This window comes from Oncorhynchus masou, chromosome 10, assembly GCF_036934945.1.
Source record: "Oncorhynchus masou masou isolate Uvic2021 chromosome 10, UVic_Omas_1.1, whole genome shotgun sequence".
NCBI lineage: Eukaryota > Metazoa > Chordata > Actinopteri > Salmoniformes > Salmonidae > Oncorhynchus > Oncorhynchus masou.
The window spans coordinates 2,178,462-2,202,137 of record NC_088221.1 but is presented as its reverse complement, the minus strand read 5'-3'; the positions used below and the strand labels follow the sequence as shown (position 1 = coordinate 2,202,137).

The window sequence follows — 23,676 nt, the reverse complement described above, 5'->3', positions numbered from 1 at the left end:
TCCTCTGGATTGAGATGACACCTTGACATGATTCATATCAGTACCACACACTAACCGACCCATCATAGCAAAACATGCAACACATTTCATCTTTGAGGAGATCAAAGAAATGGGGGAAGCAGCCACATGGTTCAGCAGCCACATGGTGCAGCATAGTTTTCTTGAGTGTAGGAAACGTCACATAGTGTGGGAAAGTGTTACAGATGCTTCTCTCCATTGTGTCTCAAATCCTCAGTGGCGGAGATGATCTTTGATGATGATGGAAAAGACAAGTCTGCATGGAGAGAACAAGTCAGCCCTTATGACCCTCGAGACTTGTGATTTGCTGTGTCCACTTTGTAATCCACTAAAGCTTGATCATAAAAATATTATTTACACACACACACACACACACACACACACACACACACACACACACACACACACACACACACACACACACACACACACACACACACACACACGTACACAAACAAAATCCCCTGCTATGTTTTCATGTCCCGGTCCATCCTTAACCTTGAGGAATCTCACTCAAGGTGCGCAGACAGTTTGCATCCATTAAAAAGTCGTGGTAAAAACCATCTCCGGGCGTCAGCGTAAAGTGTATTACCACCCGTTCTTATTTCCTGTTTATATGGCGACTACCTCAACATCCTGTTTTTAATTACTTCTCTCCAGCAGCATATGCTTCTGGTGGCAATCTGCTGCGGATTACTCCCCCAAGAGCTAATGCGCTGTGACAGACCCCACTTTTCCAATCAATAACTCTCCCTAAATCTGCCATCTTCTCCGCCTGCCAAAAGCACTACCCACTTCTAATCGCACATCATTTTCTTTAAGGGTGTCTAATTGCAGATTGAAGCTGTAGATCTTTCTTGAGTTCCCTGATAAAGAAAAGAGAGGCCGCACACACAGCAATAATGTGCGGGAATATAATCTCTGTATCTAAGTATACATTTTGTCCAGCACCGGTTAACTAAAGTTTGGGAAGTGCATATCACTTTCTAGTGTTTCTTCCATAGCTAACTACTAAACTCTTTAAAAAAAGATGCTATCTAGAGCCTAAAACAGTTCTTCAGCTGCTCCCATAGGAGAACCCTATGGGAGCAGGTAGAACCCTTTTGAGTTCCACGTTAAACCCTTTCCACAAAATAGTTCTACCTGGAACCAAAAATGGTTCCACCTAGAACCAAAAATGGTTCTTCAAAGGGTGCTCCTATGGGGGCGGCCGAAAAAAAACCTTTTGGAACACTTTTTTCTAAGAGTGTATATCAACAGTGAAAACAATACAACACAGGACGTGAAGGGGGTTTTACACTGTCGCACTGTAACAACCAATAAAACGGTACTTCTGAAATAGCACTGTTTTCACTTCCCCCTTTGTGTGTTGAGCTCAACACTCCAAGAGAAAGAAAGAGAGAGAGAGAGAGATATGGCTGCATGCCTCAGTGTTTCACAAGTGTCTTGAAGTGCTTGTGAGGCCTCTGGTAGAATGCTGAGAGAGAGAGAGAGAGAGAGAGAGAGAGAGAGAGAGAGAGAGAGAGAGAGGACATGATACAAATAAATGAGGTAAGTAGCTGCACTTTTACTGAGCTCCCAGCGCTATTTAGATCGAGCTAATCTCGTCTGAAGAAATGTACTACATTTATTTTTTAGATTAAATGGTACTTTTGGGGTATGTTTTAAATAGATAAACAGGACGTATTGGTTGATCAAACACACATACAATTATATGGAGAAGCATCTGTTTCTCGATTTTGTCTGTTGTCTCAGGTTAAACCACACTGAGTGAAATCTTGATACATAAAAGTATAATTACAGTTGAACAATATAACATGCCATAATATGATATGATTATTGTCGTAATAATCATACTTTTGTTCTTTTGTTCCACTAAGCTATTCATTCTCGACACCAGCTCAATTTACAGATATATCTTCAAACTCAAAGGGAAGTTAAAGAGATGCTCTGGAATTTGGCATATAATTAGGGCTCTATTCAAATCAGATTCACTTTAGCCAACATCTGCATAGTAGTTGTTTTAGCAGAACTGTGTTAGAGCTGTCAAATCCACAAGTGGCTCCATGCAGTATACCTAAAGCGGAGTCACATTAACAGAAATCCTATGCAGCCTATGTTTACAAGTTTGAACAATGGAATGTGAGATGTAATCTACACCTTGATTGGGATGATAGAAATCCTCATTATTTTGTTGAATGCTTTTTCAATGTGGGTCTAATTATTTCTATATAGCCTACACGTTCTTGCTCTGAACTTCTAAAGAAAGTGGGTCCGGTGTGGCTTCGTAACAACGAGCAAGAGCAGCTACTCACCAAATTGACGGCTTCATTCAGTTCCTCCACCGACATGCCAAAACATCTGCTATGCGGGTGTCTACTAGTGCCGGTTAACGCTTGATCTGATTGAATCTAGGCCTAAGTATTTTCTAAAACCTTCCGCTTTGGGCTGGATGTTTCTATGTGTAGTTTATACATGAATAATCTATCTACTTTCAGACCTACTGGCTAAAACATATATGAAAGTCCTGGATAATCTCTTTAAGTGAGAGAGGGTTCCTAACCCATTTACAGTAAATGGTCACAAAGGGTTTTCCAGTCAAGGTAACCAAAAGATTCCCATCAACTACTGTACTTTCACTTCTTTATATCTTGTACTCTCTTCTCCTTTTCTGCTCTGATTCAAGACCCAAAACCCTTCAAATCCTTTCTCTCGTAAGCTTGTAAAAAGGGAAACAGGGCTCAATGTCACATGGATGTCTGTCTCTATTCTCTGTATCTGCAACTGTAAGACATACACATGATTACAGTAAGACAATTGTCACCTTCCTGTTCATCTACTATTGATACTGCAGGTGCACAGCTGGGCCATTCTACAAATTGAGTGCCTTTTATGGTAGTGCAATTTTGAAAAGAAAAAAAACTATTTATTTCAACAAATTGTAATATTTTGCCTTAAAGAGCACATGTTCAACTTCATAACAAAAAGTTTTCCCATCTCAAGAGGTTAAATGAAGAAAAGTGACTATAAAAGTGACAGAGTTGGCTGTAACAGGGTTGACGATATCAACTGGTTTCAACTGGTACCCCCAGGCCCCAAATGCAGTACTCTGGCCCTGACGACAACCAGCTCACCTGCTTTAACACTATGGTTTGACCAGGCCTATTCAATGCTCTTTTGAAGAAGAAAAATTAAGGAATGGTTTTACCATATTAAAAGGACAAATATAAATGAATAACTAATCACATTAAATACATTCTTATAAGATACTTCCCAAAGAAACCAATTTCATGATATTTCATGTGTTATTTTTCTGCAGACAGTATAAGTCAGCAGACATATCATACGATTATTGCCACATTTATTTGATCATGTGACTTATTTGGTCTAGTGGCTTATGCCACAGAGCATAACACATGCATACCAGAGTTACTCTGTACCCAGAGTTACAGAGTCTTCTATTGGGGTCCTAGTTGTTAAATAAAACTACAAAATCTGTGTTAATGTTCATCTATTTACTTATCATGTGCTCTTTTTCAGCAGTACCATTTCACAAAGTAGTTAGATGCATCATGGGAGTGGATCAGAACTTCTCTACAGTAGTGGACCTGAACACATCTAATATAACCATGGAGTACAGCTCAGCCCGCTCAGTGGAACAGGTCCCTACAGAATACCGCATCGCAGGCCTGGTCTTCTACTGTGTCATCTTCACCATTGGCATAGTGGTCAATGTCACCGCATTATGGGTATTTGCATTGACCACCAAGAGGAGGAACTCCGTCTCGGTCTACATGATCAACGTGGCCATAGTGGATCTCGTCTTTATCATCCTTCTCCCCTTCCGGATGGTTTACTATGGCCAGGACTACTGGCCGTTCGGAGACATCTTCTGTCGGGTCAGCGCGGCTCTGACTGTCTTCTACCCCTGCATGGCCCTGTGGCTCTTCGCCCTGATCAGCACTGACCGCTACGTGGCCATCATCCAGCCCAAACACAGCAAAGAGCTCAAGAACATCCCCAAAGCCCTGGTAGCATGCATCGGGGTGTGGATCATGACCCTGGGTAGCACTGTCCCCTTGCTCTTCCCAGATCACGACCCGGATCGCTCCTCCAACTTCACCACCTGCATCAAGATGCGTGACATCATCCACCTGCGAACGGACAACCCCGTCCACTTCACACGCCTGGCCTTCTTCTTCCTGGTGCCGACCTGTATCATGATTGGTTGCTATGTGGTCATCGTGGATAATCTCGTCCACGGACGGACTTCCAAGCTCAAGCCCAAGGTCAAGCAGAAGTCCATCAGGATCATCATCACGCTCATCGTCCAGGTGCTGGTGTGTTTCGTGCCCTTTCACGTTTGTATGGTGGTTCTGTTGCTGGACGGTGGTGATGGTTCGAACTACAGCACGTGGGGGGCCTTTACAACATTCCTGATGAACCTGAGTACAGTTCTGGATATTATTCTTTACTACATTGTCTCCAAGCAGTTCCAAGATAGAGTGATCAGTGTGATTCTGTACAGGAACTACCTGCGTAGCGTACGGAGGAAGAGCAGACGCACACACACAGGGAGTGTGAGGTCGCTCAGTAACTTGACCAGCGCCATGATCTAAAGGTGGAAACCAAACTCAACTGTGCAAAAGAAGGTGACCCAGGGACTTAACAGATGCATACCTGGCAGACAGTGGCGGTCGGTGACATTTATTATGAGGGAGGACAATACATTTTTTTATGGGCATGGCCTTATTTCTATTACAGCATATTGGATGATTGTCATTCATATTCCATTCACCCAGCTCAATGTGACATCGATAGGTTTCAGCTACTACATGATACTCACATTTCCCTATCATGAGGTTGGTACAGCGTAGCCCATGAATGAAAGTTTACAACCACAGGTCGAGGGAAAGATTTGAGTTATCAAGGTGGCAGACAGTGACACATTCAATACTGTCTTGCACACTCTTGCCCACATCTAGCTGATCTATGGTGTAATCATTAGTCCAACAGTTGCAAACAAAAGTTGCAGGTATGTTTTTCCCCATTTCGTTCTGTTCGCTTCTGTTTAAGAAATGTTTTTCAACAGAATTGGTAGAAGGAATATACCCCTGATCACACGCAAACACAGTTCACTTCACAGCAGCCACATACAAACAGCATGAGCACAACACAACACATCAGCTGTCTGTGACCAGGCGAAAAAACCTTCCCAAGCCAAAATGTCATATCATAACCGCTAACCGCTACACACAGCCTACATCGTTGTCACCATATTAGCTAACGTCATAGTCAACATAGCTACTACAACTAACATGTTAGTAAACCCTCTACAATCATGCAGTATGGTGTACAGTCAGCAAACTTGCTTCTCCTTTATTTTTTAAGAAAATAATGTGTTCAAAATTGATAAACTATTGTCTTTCTTTCTCGTTGAGTCAACTACTCACCACATAGTATGCACTGCAGTGCTAGCTAGCTTTAGCTAATGCTTTTAGTACTAGATTCATTCACTGATCCTTTGATTAGGTGAACAACATGTCAGTTCATGCTGCAAGGGCTCTGATAGGTTGGAGGCAGTCCTCAGGAAGTTCATAATTACTGTGTAGGTCTATGGAAAGGGGTGAGAACCATGAGCATCCTAGGCTTTTGTATTGAAGTCAATATACCCAGAGGAGGATGGAAACTAGCTGTCCTCTGGCTACACTATGGTGCTACCCCAGAGAGTGCTGTTGAGGCTACTGTGGACCTTTGCATCAGCTGTCTGTGACCAGGCGAAAAAACCTTCCCGAGCCAAAATGTCATATCATAACCGCTAACAGTGTTTTCATAAATTATTTGGTGACGTGAATACATTTTGTATAGTTTTATCTAAAAAGGATAACTTTTTAATATTTCACTTATTTTTATTTTCATCAAATTTGTAGAGGAGGATGGTCCTTCCCTTCCTCCTCTGAGGAGCCTCCACTGCTGGCAGAGTGTTCCAACACTGAGTAAAGTATTCGGGTGTGTTCAGACTGGTGATTCAGTAACTTAATCACCATTTACATTTGAAATGATGGGTTGGAAGGGGGGTTAAGGGTCATGGCGGAAGACTGGGTACAGGCCAGATATATAAACTCACCTGACAAGGACTACTCTTCCCAAAATGGAAAGTGATAGCATCCAAATGACTTACACACACTTGACATGGTGTGTCAAACCTAACTAAATTGACCCATATGGTAAGGAGCTATATGAATAATATAATGATTCATATATGGGTACACCTAAAACATATCTTCTAAGAAATAGTCCACATTAATACAAAGGCATAATATAAGAACCATAATTGTTTTACTTACATGTTGTCACATATACAGTGTATGTGAGAAACACAAGAATCATGGATGTTTTGTGCTTTCTTCTAAGAAGTAGGCCATAGATTTACTTATGACATTTCATTAAATCCTTGTGTGTGTGTGTTTGCTGTGGGCTTCATGTTCAACTCATTAAAAAAAACAGATTTGAATCCACACTCACTGTACGGGAGCATTGTTTTACCATAAACATCTCAGAATAGTCAAGACTGATTTAATTACCCTGAGACTACTGTACAGCAAATGTACACATCAAGGTTATTAGAGTAAACTAAAACTGAAACTAAAATAAAAACGAATCATGAAAAAAATATTTATTAAAGTGAAGTAAAATAATTAACAAACCCGTTTGAAAAAGTAAAACTATACTGGGAATTATGATCAGTTTACGTACAGTATATATGTTTTTCTACATTTTGGGAAAAAATCTAATGGGGTTTTCAAACTTTAATTTCATATCTGGTTTTCAAGCTTCTGAATCTGGCGGGTCACATTGAGATTGACTTGTATTTAAAGGTAGATGACGTTGCCATGAGTAGCACCACAGATATTGGTCGCATTTCCCTGCTCAGACATTGCATAAGTCATCCAATGGTTGCAATAACATGTCGGTAGTGTTCCTCTACTCAGATGTTGCTTGTGTTTTCCAGATCTTACAACACCTGGATAGGTGTTTTAATTATGAGCAAACCACATCACATGGTATAGCAGTCTGGTACCTTACTGCACAGTTGATGACATGGCATACAACCATTGGCTGACGCATGCAACGTCTGAGCAGAGGACACCACCATGATGTGGTTAGCTGATACGTAAAATGACTGTCCGGGCATTGTAAGATCTGGCACACATCAGGAACATCTGAGCAGAGGAACGCGCCCATTAAGATGAGCTTGATACTTTGTCCTCAGACAGCCACACAGTATCTATGAGTGTACACGGGTGCACTTCACGCCGCTACAATGTGATAGCTAGGGGACCAAAACAGTTGAGAAGTTTAGCCTCGTGCTTCAACATTCCTGGTTGTTGCAGAAATTGACCCACTACTAGTGTTTACTTCCTGCATCTACGTCATCTGGCTGAGTCTTCCTTTCAACCTAACCTGTGACCTGACCCATCACCTTACGCATTAGTGCTCCACAGTGGCAAGAAGTTACATCCCAAAAAACACTAACGTCTCCTGTCCCCAATACCAAAACAAAAACTGAAACTAGATAAGAACTAGTGAATCATATCTGAAAACTAACAAACTAAACTGAATTTCAAATAAAAATCTTCAATCTTAAAAAATCAAATACAGTAACACAAAACTATAATAACCTTGGTACACATCACATGAGACATCTAACATGTGCGGAACTACGGAACTACTGAATTTGATCACTGGAAAAGGACAGTAAGAGTGCGTGCATTATACACTATATATACAAACGTATGTGGACACCCCTTCAAATTAATGGATTCGGCTATTTCAGCCACACCCGTTATAAAATCAAGCACACAACCATGCAATCTCCATAGACAAACATTGGCAGTAGAATGGCCTTAATGAAGAGCTCAGTGACTTTCAACGTGGCACGGTCATAGGACGTGGCACGGTCATAGGATGCCAGTCAGTTCGTAACATTTCTGACTTGCTAGAGCTGCCCCGGTCAACTGTAAGTGCTGTTATTTTGAATTGGAAATGTTTAGGAGCAACAACGACTGAGCTGCAAAGTGGTAGGCCACACAAGCTCACAGAAGAGGACCACCGAGTGCTGAAGTGCGTTACACTGTCCTCAGTTGCAACACTCACTAACAAGTTCCAAACTGCCTCTGCAAGCAACTTCAGCACAATAACTGTTCTTCGGGAGCTTCATGAAATTGGTTTTCTTGGCCGAGCAGCCGCGCACAAGCCTAAAATCACCATCTGCAATGCCAAGCGTCGGCTGGAGTTGTGTTAATCGCACCGCCATTGGACTGGAGCAGTGGAAATGCGTTCTCTGGAGTGATGGATCACGCTTTACCATCCCGCAGTCCGATGGACGAATCTGGGTTTGGTGGATGCCAGGTAAACGCTACCTTCCCAAATGCGTCGTGCCAACTGTAAAGTTTGGTGGATGAGAATAATGGTCTGGCGGTGTTTTCATGGTTCGGGCTAGGCCTCCTTAGTTCCAGAGAAGGGACATTTTAAAGCTACAGCATACAATGACATTGTAGACGATTCTGTGCTTCCAACTTAGTGGCAACAGTTTGGGGAAGGCCCTTTCCTGTTTCAGCACCCCCGAGAATAAAGCGAGGTGCATACAAAAATAGTTTGTCGAGGTTGGTGTGAAATAATTTTACTGGCCTGATGTCAACCCCATCAAACACCATTGGGATGAATTGGAACGGCGACTGAGAGCCAGGCCTAATCGCCCAACATTAGTGCCCGACCTCACTCATGCTCTTGTGGCTGAATGGAAGCGAAGTACCAACATCTAGTGGAAAGCCCTCTCAAAAGAGTGGGGGCTGTTATATCATATTAATGCCCATGATTTTGGAATGAGATGTTCTACGAGCAGTTGTCCACATACCATTGGTCGCATAGTATAGCTTCGTAAAGGCTTAACAGCAAAGTCAGCATAAATCATCTGTCATCTCTGAGCGGTGTTACATCTCGAACAGGAAACAGTGGTGGAAGTCAGTAAAAGGTTAGAGGGTCTGTGTTCTTAGGCCTTCGGTTGTGGTTTTGTATCATAGCTACAGTACATTGTTCATAGTATCTTCTGTCATGACAAAACATTATCTTAATCTCCTCAAAGTAACCATTTAAAAATGCTAAACAAAATGGGGGGGGCGCTATAATACAGGAAATGACAAGTATTCTCTTCTTTTGAGCTGCTGTTTCATAGCACGACCAGATAGTGGCAGTGTAAATGTACCACAGAAAATGACAATAGAGCCACATGTCCAGCACAAGGAAAATGTAAGTAATTTCAATAGAAATAGATGGCAATCCTGTTCAAAGACTGAAATTATCTAACTTGTTCAATCTTTTTTAATCTACAATGCTTAATATTTCATACCAAAAAGGCCATTATTTCAACACACGTGTAGTACAGTATGTCCAAACATTGATCTGGCTACAGCTCAATTAACATGTGTGGAGTAGTCCAAGCATGTCGGGAAGTTTTACGCAACGTTTTGGTTGAAAATATGATGTCATGGTCAGATTTTATACCGATTGCAAAATCTAGTTTCAAGCAGATTCTTTTTTGCATTTCCACATGACCAGACACGTTTTTCTTCAATGACCAGACAAATGTTTTAAATTAATTTGAGATACGGAATAGTGGAAGTTAATCAATATATTACTTTACCAGGCATCTTATTGTAGCAAGGAAAATACATTGGTTGTACAGTAAGTTGGTTATTTCAACCAGAAAAAAAAACAATTGAAACCATAAAATTACATCATTATGACATCCCATGCCAAATTTGGCTCACTGAGAAATAGAACCAAAGATAGACCATTACAAAATACAGGGTAGCCTACAGTGATGAAAATAATGAAACAGAAGAATAGTGTAGGGGGACATTGTACAAAACATTCAGAGATGTCATGAACAAAGATACATGCTGTATATGATGCAGATAAGAAAATAAATCACATTTGTTTCTATTTCACATTTCTATTATACTGTATACTGCACCACATTAAGGGTAGATGGAATGGCTTTTCCATGTGGGTTTATTATACTATGCCCAACTCCTAGACCCATAGCAATGTTGCAGTAAACATTCAAATGTCCATATTGTTGAATGTCATTTAAAGGGATAGTTTAACCAAATTAGAAATGTACTTGCTTTTTAATTGATAATATTCAAGTCACGTATTGACCCTGAGAGTCAGTGGCCAATGGCTTACAATTAGCATTAACATGGTTGTAATCAAGACAATGGCCGTGGCAGGGTCTATGGTTGAAACGACCTAAGTCGGTAACTTGAGGGTTAACAGCTCATGTCATGAATGTGATGTTAGTCACTGTATGACGGAATATTATTCATCCTGGTGATTATCCTGGGCCCTGTAGTAGCCTATATGAGTACACACAGGTCTCAGCCTCTAAATTACATGGCAGACCTGAATGTCCACAGACCTCATTTTACTTAGTAAGGGGCTGTTTTAATTCCCAGTCACGGATACTGTGAAACATCATCTCATTAGAACTGGAGTTTGTTCTGTCATTCAACATGATAGCTACGTGACAATCAATGCTAATAGCCTCTTGCTTCATACTCTTTGTGTAGGAAGTCACTCCGCTACTTATGGTAATGTCACATCGCTGAATCTGTCTTAAAAGTTGCAATACTTAGAAATCGCTCCGCCATTTCCCAGTTGCTAAAATTGTAATAGTCCGCCTAGTTTCAGGCAATGTATAGTATAGAGAATAATTGCACCATCTAAACCACTGTGAAATATATTTTCAATAGCCAAAAGTATTGTATTTTCAACTGTGTAGAAGCTGGTCTTCAAAACCGAAAGCAAAAGACACAAAAACAAAATGTAGGAACGGGAAGCATAGACACACTTTCAATAAGAATGACAGATCAATAACTCATATTTCTATGTCAATTTGGTTGAATTGCCACTTTAATCCAGATATATTACACTATGATATGTTTATAGGCCACACTACTACAGCCTTTGGTGGTGTTTTAGGTCAACTATATGCAGTTGGGCATCAGATTGCTTGATCATATGATGTGGTTGGCTGGTATGTTAAACACCTATCCAGGCATTGTGAGATCAGGCACAGGCACAGTTTGGGCTAAACAGTTATATTAGTTACATACTGTGTCCTCATGTGTGATGTCTCCAAACTTCCCTTATAACCATCTCCAGGAGAAGGTGGAGATTAGGTATGTAGATATTATGTAAACAGTGTTACATGTGATATCCGCAAGCTGTAGAGTTCCAAATTAGTTTTTGAATGACAGTCGCATCCTGTCAATTTAAAATGTTGCAGATTTTTAGTGCCCGGGTTGTGCTGCAATTGTAAAATGTAGACCAATATCTGTGGTTGATTGAACTTGCCTGGCGCAATGACATGTCGTCATTGTAAATACGAATTTGCTCTTAATTGACTTACCTGAATAAATAAAGTGGGGGAAAAATGGAACCAATGGAATCCCAGTGAGCAAAACCGGTTGAAAATATATCATTTAAACTGCCAAACTGGCTGAAATTTTCAAACAGTTTTGCTAACTGAGATAGTCCTGAAGAGCAAATCCCACACATCTGGCACTCCAGACAGGCACAATCAAACGCTCAACGTATATCAAGAAAATAAATACAATCTGAACCCAGGTCAGAGATCGGTATCTTCTTAGAGATCAGATACGGCAGAAGTGCTTTATAAATTATTTGGTTTTGACTACCACTGATGAAGTACTAAAGGTACTAAAGCTTGACTAGAGGTCAAAGATGAAGGTGAAGTACCAGAGGGTCGTCTGTCTGTCCTACATGTTCCACATCAAAGAGAAACTCCCCAACCCTTTGCCTCACCAAACAGCACAATTACATTTAAAACAATTACTCTTTCTGTCGAGACTCCTGTGATGAATTATCCGGAAGCTTCCCTCTCAGTAATTCCGAATCTTCACAACAAGTGCTTTTGTTGTCGAGAAATTAATGAAAACAAAATTGTCTTTCACTTCGAGCTGATCTAAGAGTGCGACAGCCAGATGTTCGGCTCGAGGAGTAGAAAAACAGTCAGCATTAAATGAAGCTCTGTGAAAATACCATTTTTTTCCCGCTGCTCGTGTGGAAAACAAATCAGGCGCCGGGCGCAGTGGCCATCTGTTTTGTTATTTGATATGTGTGAATACATGTTGTAATGACTTTGTTTGTGAATCGCGCGGCACGGCGGAACACACAAGAGCTCTCAAAGTGCTGGAGTGTTCAAAGCTAATCATATAATTGGACACAATATTCGATGACAAATGGAGACGTGCAGAGTCAGCCAGCTGGGGATGTGAATATGTAATCATTGTAAAATCATATCATTTTGCATATTTGAAGACAGCTTAATAGAGTTTGTGTGTCAGCACACTATCAAGTGATGATCAGAGACTCCATTACCGTATTTGTGTTCAAAATATTGCTTTGTTGGACTATCCGTCATGGCGGATTCTGTGTGTGACTCAACATTTTAAATCATTACTGAATTTAGTAGCATTTTACTTGACTTTACTACTGTAGATTTCTGGACATTAGTTAGTCATGTGTATATGCTACTGGGTATCAGACATGCTGTACATGTGGGAGTGACCAACATGAAGGTATTCTGAAATAAGAGAACAGTTTGTTGCAGAAACGATGTAGCCTTCACTTTTAGAAAGTAGACAGCGGATAGGGTGAGTTTGTCCTTTACAATATGAAAGTGCTATGAACATCTGGAAAAGCTAACATTAATCAATTATTATTAATAAATCAATTATTACACAAGGGTAAATTAGGCACTAGCATTGAATACAGTAAACACGTGAATTCAGCTAAAGTACAAGGCAATTTCTCAACAAGATTTGAATTAATGCTTGAGAACACACAGAGCATATTACCAGCGACGGTTCCACACACACTTACCGTACAGTCAGTGTTGTCATATTGTTCCCATGAAAACCTATGGCAAAATGATGAACCTACAGTAACAAAACACTGCTCTACTCCTACAGTACCAGCCCCAGTCTCTACTGGGTCTGTATCTGTGGCATTAGCCTCAAGCAGCTGCCTGTGTTTACTGCACATCATTTAGCACTTTCTCCTGGGGTACTTTAATACACAGAGCCTCTCCCCTGGTAAAGTTTACAATAGGATGTTGAAAGATACCATATTAAATGACAGGCACATGTGTGGATTAAATGGTGTACTGTACACACATACTGTAACAATGGTAACCCCATGTGAGGAGCTGTTTAGGACCTTGGCACTGAGAATGGCAATGGTTCCTTTTATCTCAGATTACACCATGGCTGCATAGTACATAAACTAGATATTGCTTTGTTTCTGATGCAAATCTGCTGCAGTGGGGGAGTGCTCCATCCCCCTCCTCAGATTATGCCAAGTATCTAGTTACATGACACACCTCTGACTTCTCACGGGTTGTTTGACCTGTCAATCACCACCTCTGCCTTACCTCAATCACAAGGTTAGGCGGGACCATTATATAATGTAAGAGGTGAGCCGGCACATGCTGGGTTAAGATTCAGTATAACCTTAAAAACTTCTTAGGGATCAAATCCCGTCAACGGGATCGATTTGACAACATCTGGTGAAATGGCAGAGCGCCAAATTCAAATTAAATTATTAGAAATATTTAACTTTCATATAATCACAAGTGCAATACACCAAATTAAAGCTTTACTTCTTGTCAATCCAGCCACCATGTCAGATTTCAAAAAGGTGTCACGCCCTGGCCATAGAGAGGCTTTTATTCTCTATTTTGGTTAGGCCAGGGTGTGACTAGGGTGGGCATTCTAGTTGCTTTATTTCTATGTTTTGGCTGGGTATGGTTCTCAATCAGGGACAGCTGTCTATCATTGTCTCTGATTGTGAATCATACTTAGGCAGCCTGTTTTTCCACCTTAGTTGTCGGTAGTTGTCGGTAGTCTTTGTTAGTGGCCTGTATAGCCCTAGTAAGCTTCACGTTCGTTGTGTTGTTTCTTGATTTGTTGGTGACATTCGTAATAAAAAGAAATGTACGCTTACCACGCTGCACCTTGGTCCGGTCCTTTCCCTGATGACGTTCGTGACAGAAGGCTTTACGGCGAAAGCAAACCATGTGATTATCTGAGGACAGCACCCCATAAAACAAACACAGACATGACGCGACACAAAACTCTGAAATAACGTTCATGCCTAACCTTTCACGAGTTTCTTCTGTTGGCACTCCAATATGTCCCATAAACATCACAAATGGTCCTTTTGTCCGATTAATTCCGTCGTTATATATCCAAAATGTCCATTTATTTGGAGCGTTTGATCCAGAAAAACACCGGTTCCAACTCGTGCAACATGTCTACAAAATATCTAATAAGTTACCTGTAATCTTTGTCCCAACATTTCAAACAACTTTCCTAATACAACTTTAGGTATTTTTTAACATTAATAATCAATAAAATTTAAGACGGGATAAACTGCTTTCAATAGCGGATAAAAACAAGTGGAGTGAGCTTTCAGGTCGTGCGCCCCTAACAAACAGTACCCTAGAATCGAGCCTCATTCTGAACAGCCCTACTTCTTCATTGCACAAAGGAAAAACATCAACCAATGTCTAAAGACTGTTGACATCCAGTGGAAGCGATAGGAACTGCAAGCAAGTGCCTTAGAATTCTAGATCCCCGTAGAAAACCCATTGAAAAGAGAGTGATCTTAAAAAATTATTTTCCTGGATGGTTTGTCCTCAGGGTTTCACCTGCCAAATACATGCTGTTATACTCACAGACATCATTCAAACAGTTTTAGAAACTTCAGAGTGTTTTCTATCCACATCTACTAATAAAATGCATATCCTAGCTTCTGGGCCTGAGCAGCACGCAGTTCACTTTTCATCCAGACATGAAAATACCGGGTACGCAGAGCGATTGTTCCTTAACTAAAGAGGCACCAAGATTTTCCATCAACAGTTGGTGGCGCTCTATAATTCAGAAGGTATTGTTGTTTATCTGTGTTAGCTAGAATTCTGGAATTCAATCAGAGAGCAACGTTAAGGTAGTGTCTTTAATCACAAACTGCTCTCTGCATGCAGATACACACACGTACTGTATGCGCGTGCACCCATACACACACAAGTACACATACGCACATTCTACAAACTGGAAACATCTGTAAAGGGAATCTACTTGGTGACAGAGACATGTTTTTACACCAGGGGGAAAAATAACTACATTGAGCTACAGTACTACCACTGATACAGAAGGAATTCTCACTTGTGTTTGCTGTTCATTCAGAATGTCAGAGCTCACCCAGTAATGCCCCCCTCTACAAGCTCTGTGATGTAAGTTACATTACAATGGTATTTACTCTCAGTCTCTTACACACCAATATGGTATCTGTTCCTTTGGAAAATCTCCATAAAAATATATATTCTGGCGTAAAGAGTTCTCTGCGCTATCAAACTGACTACAATTGACCAAGTTGTTAGCAGTGGGGAGAGAGAGAGAGAGAGAGAGAGAGAGAGAGAGAGAGAGAGAGAGAGATGTAATGGCATTGATTACAGCCGTGTGTCTATTTTAGTAGATTGTGATGAAGCAAGCTGATTCACACACACAGTGAATCATTGCACCATTAGAGTGTATGTATAATGTAAGGGGCCTTCTTTTTTCCGGCTCCACTCAGCTAGGAGCCTGAAACTTGGGAGCCTCGCTCTTGTCAGGCCCTTCATTGATTATTCCAAAATGTATTTTAAGTCGCTATAAAGTGGCTTGTTCCTGACAGCGTACAGAGGGGATGGGTATGTGAATGTTTTTAATTGTATCCTGTGAATTAGGATAGAGGGGATGGAGGCGGGGGGGTAGGGTGACTCCAAACGGACTGTGTCAGGGGAGTTAATATTTAATCTCACATCGCTTTTCTCATTATCCATGGTATCGCGCTGGCGAACATGGAGGGCTACATTACGAGACGGCTAAAGAGACACGAGTAGAGGCATTGTAATTCCTAAACGCGGCCTCGAATGGGATGCTGTACTGAGAGGAAGACATGAGTAGGAATGTTGTAAAACAGCATTGAACAAATGACAGAGAGAGAGAGAGAGCTGAGTACAGAGAACCACTTTGGCAGCACTGTGTTACCCTGCTGAGGTGACGGTAAACCAGTTAAATATGATTTGATATTCATCTCAGTGTTTGTGTCAGGGTTTGTTAGAACTGAATTATCTTACCGCTTACACTTTGAATTTAACGGAATTGCGCACATTAGAGTTTTGGGCCCCATGTGTTAGTGGCAAGCCCTTCAGTACAACAGCATGTGGTGGTGTAAGCATGTGTATGCATGCAGGAGGGTATGCACACAGTATGTGTTTGTGCACATCATTATGGTTTTGTACTGGTATGAACACGTGTCTGTCTTGTTGTGTGTGTGTGTGTGTGTGTGTGTGTGTGTGTGTGTGTGTGTGTGTGTGTGTGTGTGTGTGTGTGTGTGTGTGTGTGTGTGTGTGTGTGTGTGTGTGTGTGTGTGTGTGTGTGTGTGTGTGTGTGATCTGCCAGTCTGAGGCGTCCCTCTGTATGAACGGATAATGGTGTCGGAGGGATGGCTCCTAACCAACTGTGCTATTTTGTTTGTTTTTTCGCATTGTTTGTAACTTATTTTGTACCTAATGTTAACCTCTCTTTGGTAGGGGGCAGTATTTTCAGTACCGGATGAAAAGCGGGCCCAAAATAAACTACCTGTTACTCAGGCCCAGAAGCTAGGATGTGCATGTAATTGGTAGATTTGGATATAAAACACTCCGAAGTTTCTAAAACTGTTACAAGTATGTCTGTGAGTATAACAGAACTGATTTGGCAGGCGAAACCCCATGGACAAACCATCAAGGGGAAAAAAAAATAGTTTTCAGCCTACCACTGTTTTCAATGGCTGTCACTTTTATTATAAGGCAAAATCCTCCCAGATTGCAGTTTCTAGGGCTTCCACTAGATGTCAACAGTCTTTAGAAAGAGTTTCATGCTTGTTTTTGGAAAAATTAGCCAGAAATTGTAGTTATTTTAGGAGGCTCCCATTTTGCCTTTAGTGTTTCCAAGCGGGTGGAAGAGAGAGCCTTCTTTGGTATTTTTCTCCGGATAAGAAAATAACGATTCTCCGTCTTAAATTTTATAGTTTATTTACGTATTAAGGCACCTAAGGTTTGATTAGAAACGTTGTTTGACTTTTTGGAAAAGTTTATCAGTAACGTTTGGGATTCATTAAGTATGAATTTTTATGTAGGGAAACTGGGTGGATTATTGACTGAAGTGCACCAGCTAAACTAATTTTTTTTGGATATAAAGAAGGGCATTATCAAACAAAAGGACCATTTGTGATGTTTATGGGACCTTTTGGAGTGCCAACAGAATAAGATCATCAAAGTTAAGGCATTTATTATATCGCTATTTCTGACTTTCGTGGCGCACCTTCCAGGTTGAAATATGTTTTGATGCTTTTGTACGCGGGGCGCTGTCCTCAGATAATTGCATGGTGTGCTTTCGCCGTAAATCCTGGATTAACAAGAAGTTAAGCTTTATTTTGATGTATTACACTTGTGACTTTATGAAAGTTATATATTTATGATTCTGTAGTTTGAATTTCGCGCTCTGCAATTTCACCGGATAAGAAGCTAATGCAACCGTCTCTTATGACCGAAAATACCTTCTGGATATCAGATTAATGACTACTCACCTCGAACTGGAGGAAGAATTTTTCTTTAACTCTTTTGGGATAGGGGGCAGCATCTTCACGTTTGGATGAATAGTGTGCCCAGACTGAACTGCCTCCTACTCTGTCCCAGATGCGAAAATATGCATATAGTTATTAGTATTGGTTAGAAAACACTCTGAAGTTTCTAAAACTGTTTGAATGATGTCTGTGAGAAATCAAAACAGGAAGTGAGAAATCTGAGCTTGGTATGTATTCACCACAGTTCCCAATGAAATCCCTTTGAGATATGAATGATGTTGCACTTCCTAGAGCTTCCCCTAGATGTCAACCGTCTATAGAAACTTCTACTGTGTTGTGGGACTGAATGAGAGCAGAATCTATCAGGTGACTGGCAGTCAGCCATTTTCTGATCACGCGCATTCCTCATGGTATCCACTTGCATTCCATTGCTCATTAAGACACAAAGGAACTTTATTGAAGCTACAGCTATGTTAAACACATCCTAATGATTGATTCTGTACTTAGTTGAAAATGTTTCTTCGACCTGTAATATAACTTTTTGAAGTTTTTGTCTGACGTAACGCTGACCAGAATGAGCGTTTGAATATGAAACAAGTCAAACGATGTATGGAATCAATATTTAGGATGTTTTTAACATAAAACATCAATAAGCTTCCACCCGGAGAATTCCTATGTCTCAAGACGAGCACTGGAACGAGAGGGAACTCTGTCGGGAGCGCGCATCACGAGCCTGAGACATTCTGCCAGACCACTGACTCAAACAAGTCTCATGAGCCCCTCCTTTATAGTAGAATCCTCATTCAAGTTTACATCCGGTTGGAGCGAGCGGCCGCATCTACACTTCGGTCCGCAGGTAGTATAACTTTTTATAACTTTTCATTACATTTCGTTATAGTACAACGGTTTGATTTGTCTAATCTTAGCAATTTCTTCTTAGCCAGCTACATAGCCGTCCTTGTATCAACGACAATTGCATAATTATCGTATTTCGTCGTCCTAACGTATCTGCCCAGCAGCTAGCTAAGCAGCTAGCTAAGCAGCTAAGCAGCTAGCTAACATCCACTGTCCACTAGCACTGTAGTAACTATTACACTCAACTGAACGACTCGATTAGCGTAGTGTCAGCTAGCTACATAGTTGTCTTCGTATCCAAGATAATTGTGCAGTTTAGAGTGTGTAGACTTAGAGTGATTATCTTAATTTACCGAGGTTAGCTAGCCAGCTATTTGTCGTCCTTAACGCAGGAAATGCTGCTAGCTAGCTAGCCAACAGCTAGCCAACCTCTACCGAATTGAACTCCAACTACCCGGTCAACATTCCGCGTCGTTCCACAGGTAGTATCACATTTTCATTTCACTTCATTACAGTACAACGGTTTGATTTGTTTGATCGTAGCTAGCCAGCTACATAGCCGTCTTTGTATCTAAGACAATTGTGTAGTCTAGAGCGATTTTCTAGGTTAGCTTTCTAGGTTAGCTGGCCAGCTATTGTCGTTCTTCTACTGTTTGAATAGCAGCACCGTAGTAACTATTACAGTACAACGGTTTGTTTTGTTTGATCGTAGCTAGCTAGATACATAGCCGTCTTTGTATCTAAGACAATTGTGTAGCCTAGAGCGATTTTCTAGGTTAGCCAGCCAGCTATTGTCGTTCTTTTAAGTAACGGAACGCAATCAACCTTGCTAGCTAGCCAGCTAGCCCCCGAATAGCAGCACTGTAGAAACTATTACACTCGACGGAACGACTTGATTAGTGTAGTGTCAACATCGCAGCCACTACCAGCTAGCCTACTCCAGCAGTACTGTTTCATTTCAATCATTTTAGTCAATAAGATTCTTGCTACGTAAGCTTAACTTTCTGAACATTCGAGACGTGTAGTCCACTTGTCATTCCAATCTCCTTTGCATTAGCGTAGCCTCTTCTGTACCCTGTTAACTATGTGTCTATCTATCCCTGTTCTCTCCTCTCTGCACAGACCATACAAACGCTCCACACCGCGTGGCCGCGGCCACCCTAATCTGGTGGTCCCAGCGCGCACGACCCACGTGGAGTTCCTGGTCTCCGGTAGCCTCTGGAACTGCCGATCTGCGGCCAACAAGGCAGAGTTCATCTCAGCCTATGCCTCCCTCCAGTCCCTCGACTTCCTGGCACTGACGGAAACATGGATCACCACAGATAACACTGCTACTCCTACTGCTCTCTCTTCGTCCACCCACGTGTTCTCGCACACCCCGAGAGCTTCTGGTCAGCGGGGTGGTGGCACCGGGATCCTCATCTCTCCCAAGTGGTCATTCTCTCTCTCTCCCCTTACCCATCTATCTATCGCCTCCTTTGAATTCCATGCTGTCACAGTTACCAGCCCTTTCAAGCTTAACATTCTTATCATTTATCGCCCTCCAGGTTCCCTCGGAGAGTTCATCAATGAGCTTGATGCCTTGATAAGCTCCTTTCCTGAGGACGGCTCACCTCTCACAGTCCTGGGCGACTTTAACCTCCCCACGTCTACCTTTGACTCATTCCTCTCTGCCTCCTTCTTTCCACTCCTCTCCTCTTTTGACCTCACCCTCTCACCTTCCCCCTACTCACAAGGCAGGCAATACGCTCGACCTCATCTTTACTAGATGCTGTTCTTCCACTAACCTCACTGCAACTCCCCTCCAAGTCTCCGACCACTACCTTGTATCCTTTTCCCTCTCGCTCTCATCCAACACTTCCCACACTGCCCCTACTCGGATGGTATCGCGCCGTCCCAACCTTCGCTCTCTCTCCCCCGCTACTCTTTCCTCTTCCATCCTTTCATCTCTTCCCTCTGCTCATACCTTCTCCAACCTTTCTCCTGACTCTGCCTCCTCAACCCTCCTCTCTTCCCTTTCTGCATCCTTTGACTCTCTATGTCCCCTATCCTCCAGGCCGGCTCGGTCCTCCCCTCCCGCTCCGTGGCTCGATGACTCATTGCGAGCTCACAGAACAGAGCTCCGGGCAGCCGAGCGGAAATGGAGGAAAACCCGCCTCCCTGCGGACCTGGCATCCTTTCACTCCCTCCTCTCTACATTTTCCTCCTCTGTCTCTGCTGCTAAAGCCACTTTCTACCACTCTAAATTCCAAGCATCTGCCTCTAACCCTAGGAAGCTCTTTGCCACCTTCTCCTCCCTTCTGAATCCTCCTCCCCCCCCCCCCTCCTCCCTCTCTGCAGATGACTTCGTCAACCATTTTGAAAAGAAGGTCGACGACATCCGATCCTCGTTTGCTAAGTCAAACGACACCGCTGGTTCTGCTCACACTGCCCTACCCTGTGCTCTGACCTCTTTCTCCCCTCTCTCTCCAGATGAAATCTCGCTTCTTGTGACGGCCGGCCGCCCAACAACCTGCCCGCTCGACCCTATCCCCTCCTCTCTCCTCCAGACCATTTCCGGGGACCTTCTCCCTTACCTCACCTCGCTCATCAACTCATCCCTGACCGCTGGCTACGTCCCTTCCGTCTTCAAGAGAGCGAGAGTTGCACCCCTTCTGAAGAAACCTACACTCGATCCCTCCGATGTCAACAACTACAGACCAGTATCCCTTCTTTCTTTTCTCTCCAAAACTCTTGAACGTGCCGTCCTTGGCCAGCTCTCCCTCTATCTCTCTCAGAATGACCTTCTTGATCCAAATCAGTCAGGTTTCAAGACTAGTCATTCAACTGAGACTGCTCTTCTCTGCATCACGGAGGCGCTCCGCACTGCTAAAGCTAACTCTCTCTCCTCTGCTCTCATCCTTCTAGACCTATCGGCTGCCTTCGATACTGTGAACCATCAGATCCTCCTCTCCACCCTCTCCGAGTTGGGCATCTCCGGCGCGGCCCACGCTTGGATTGCGTCCTACCTGACAGGTCGCTCCTACCAGGTGGCGTGGCGAGAATCTGTCTCCTCGCCACGCGCTCTCACCACTGGTGTCCCCCAGGGCTCTGTTCTAGGCCCTCTCCTATTCTCGCTATACACCAAGTCACTTGGCTCTGTCATAACCTCACATGGTCTCTCCTATCATTGCTATGCAGACGACACACAATTAATCTTCTCCTTTCCCCCTTCTGATGACCAGGTGGCGAATCGCATCTCTGCATGTCTGGCAGACATATCAGTGTGGATGACGGATCACCACCTCAAGCTGAACCTCGGCAAGACGGAGCTGCTCTTCCTCCCGGGGAAGGACTGCCCGTTCCATGATCTCGCCATCACGGTTGACAACTCCATTGTGTCCTCCTCCCAGAGCGCTAAGAACCTTGGCGTGATCCTGGACAACACCCTGTCGTTCTCAACCAACATCATGGCGGTGGCCCGTTCCTGTAGGTTCATGCTCTACAACATCCGCAGAGTACGACCCTGCCTCACCCAGGAAGCGGCGCAGGTCCTAATCCAGGCACTTGTCATCTCCCGTCTGGATTACTGCAACTCGCTGTTGGCTGGGCTCCCTGCCTGTGCCATTAAACCCCTACAACTCATCCAGAACGCCGCAGCCCGTCTGGTGTTCAACCTTCCCAAGTTCTCTCACGTCACCCCGCTCCTCCGCTCTCTCCACTGGCTTCCAGTTGAAGCTCGCATCCGCTACAAGACCATGGTGCTTGCCTACGGAGCTGTGAGGGGAACGGCACCGCAGTACCTCCAGGCTCTGATCAGGCCCTACACCCAAGCAAGGGCACTGCGTTCATCCTCCTCTGGCCTGCTCGCCTCCCTACCATTGAGGAAGTACAGTTCCCGCTCAGCCCAGTCAAAACTGTTCGCTGCTCTGGCCCCCCAATGGTGGAACAAACTCCCTCACGACGCCAGGACAGCGGAGTCAATCACCACCTTCCGGAGACACCTGAAACCCCACCTCTTCAAGGAATACCTAGGATAGGATAAGTAATCCTTCTCACCCCCCCCCTTAATGACTTAGATGCACTATTGTAAAGTGGCTGTTCCACTGGATGTCAGAAGGTGAATTCACCAATTTGTAAGTCGCTCTGGATAAGAGCGTCTGCTAAATGACTTAAATGTAAATGTAAAGACGGTTGACATTTTTTATTTTTTTTATTTCTTTATTTCACCTTTATTTAACCAGGTAGGCTAGTTGAGAACAAGTTCTCATTTGCAACTGCGACCTGGCCAAGATAAAGCATAGCAGTGTAAACAGACAACACAGAGTTACACATGGAGTAAACAATTAACAAGTCAATAACACAGTAGAAAAAAAGGGAGTCTATATACATTGTGTGCAAAAGGCATGAGGAGGTAGGCGAATAATTACAGTTTTGCAGATTAACACTGGAGTGATAAATGATCAGATGGTCATGTACAGGTAGAGATATTGGTGTGCAAAAGAGCAGAAAAGTAAATAAATAAAAACAGTATGGGGATGAGGTAGGTAAAAATGGGTGGGCTATTCACCGATAAGACTATGTACAGTTGCAGCGATCGGTTAGCTGCTCAGATAGCAGATGTTTGAAGTTGGTGAGGGAGATAAAAGTCTCCAACTTCAGCGATTTTTGCAATTCATTCCAGTCACAGGCAGCAGAGAACTGGAACGAAAGGCAGCCAAATGAGGTGTTGGCTTTAGGGATGATCAGTGAGATACACCTGCTGCGGGTGGGTGTTGCCATCGTGACCAGTGAACTGAGATAAGGCGGAGCTTTACCTAGCATGGACTTGTAGATGACCTGGAGCCAGTGGGTCTGGCGACGAATATGTAGCGAGGGCCAGCCGACTAGAGCATACAGGTCGCAGTGGTGGGTGGTATAAGGTGATTTAGTGACAAAACGGATGGCACTGTGATAAACTGCATCCAGTTTGCTGAGTAGAGTGTTGGAAGCAATTTTGTAGATGACATCGCCGAAGTCGAGGATCGGTAGAATAGTCAGTTTTACTAGGGTAAGTTTGGCGGCGTG

At 42.9% G+C, this 23,676-nt stretch overlaps 1 protein-coding gene across 2 annotated transcripts; it reads left to right on the top strand.

Annotated features, from left to right (window-relative positions):
- The first annotated feature begins 1,429 nt into the window (after positions 1 to 1,429).
- On the top strand, positions 1,430 to 6,538 carry gpr18 (G protein-coupled receptor 18). Of its 2 annotated transcripts, none has more exons than XM_064975656.1 (2): positions 1,430 to 1,569; positions 3,562 to 6,538. In XM_064975656.1, exon 2 carries the CDS (start codon positions 3,591 to 3,593, stop codon positions 4,635 to 4,637), a length of 1,047 nt encoding a protein of 348 aa, XP_064831728.1. In that variant the 5' UTR covers positions 1,430 to 1,569; positions 3,562 to 3,590; the 3' UTR covers positions 4,638 to 6,538. The 2 variants fall into 2 exon arrangements, with proteins under 2 accessions (XP_064831728.1, XP_064831726.1); XM_064975654.1 differs by having other exon boundaries at positions 1,452 to 1,569; positions 3,559 to 6,538.
- Positions 6,539 to 23,676: the final 17,138 nt, after the last annotated feature.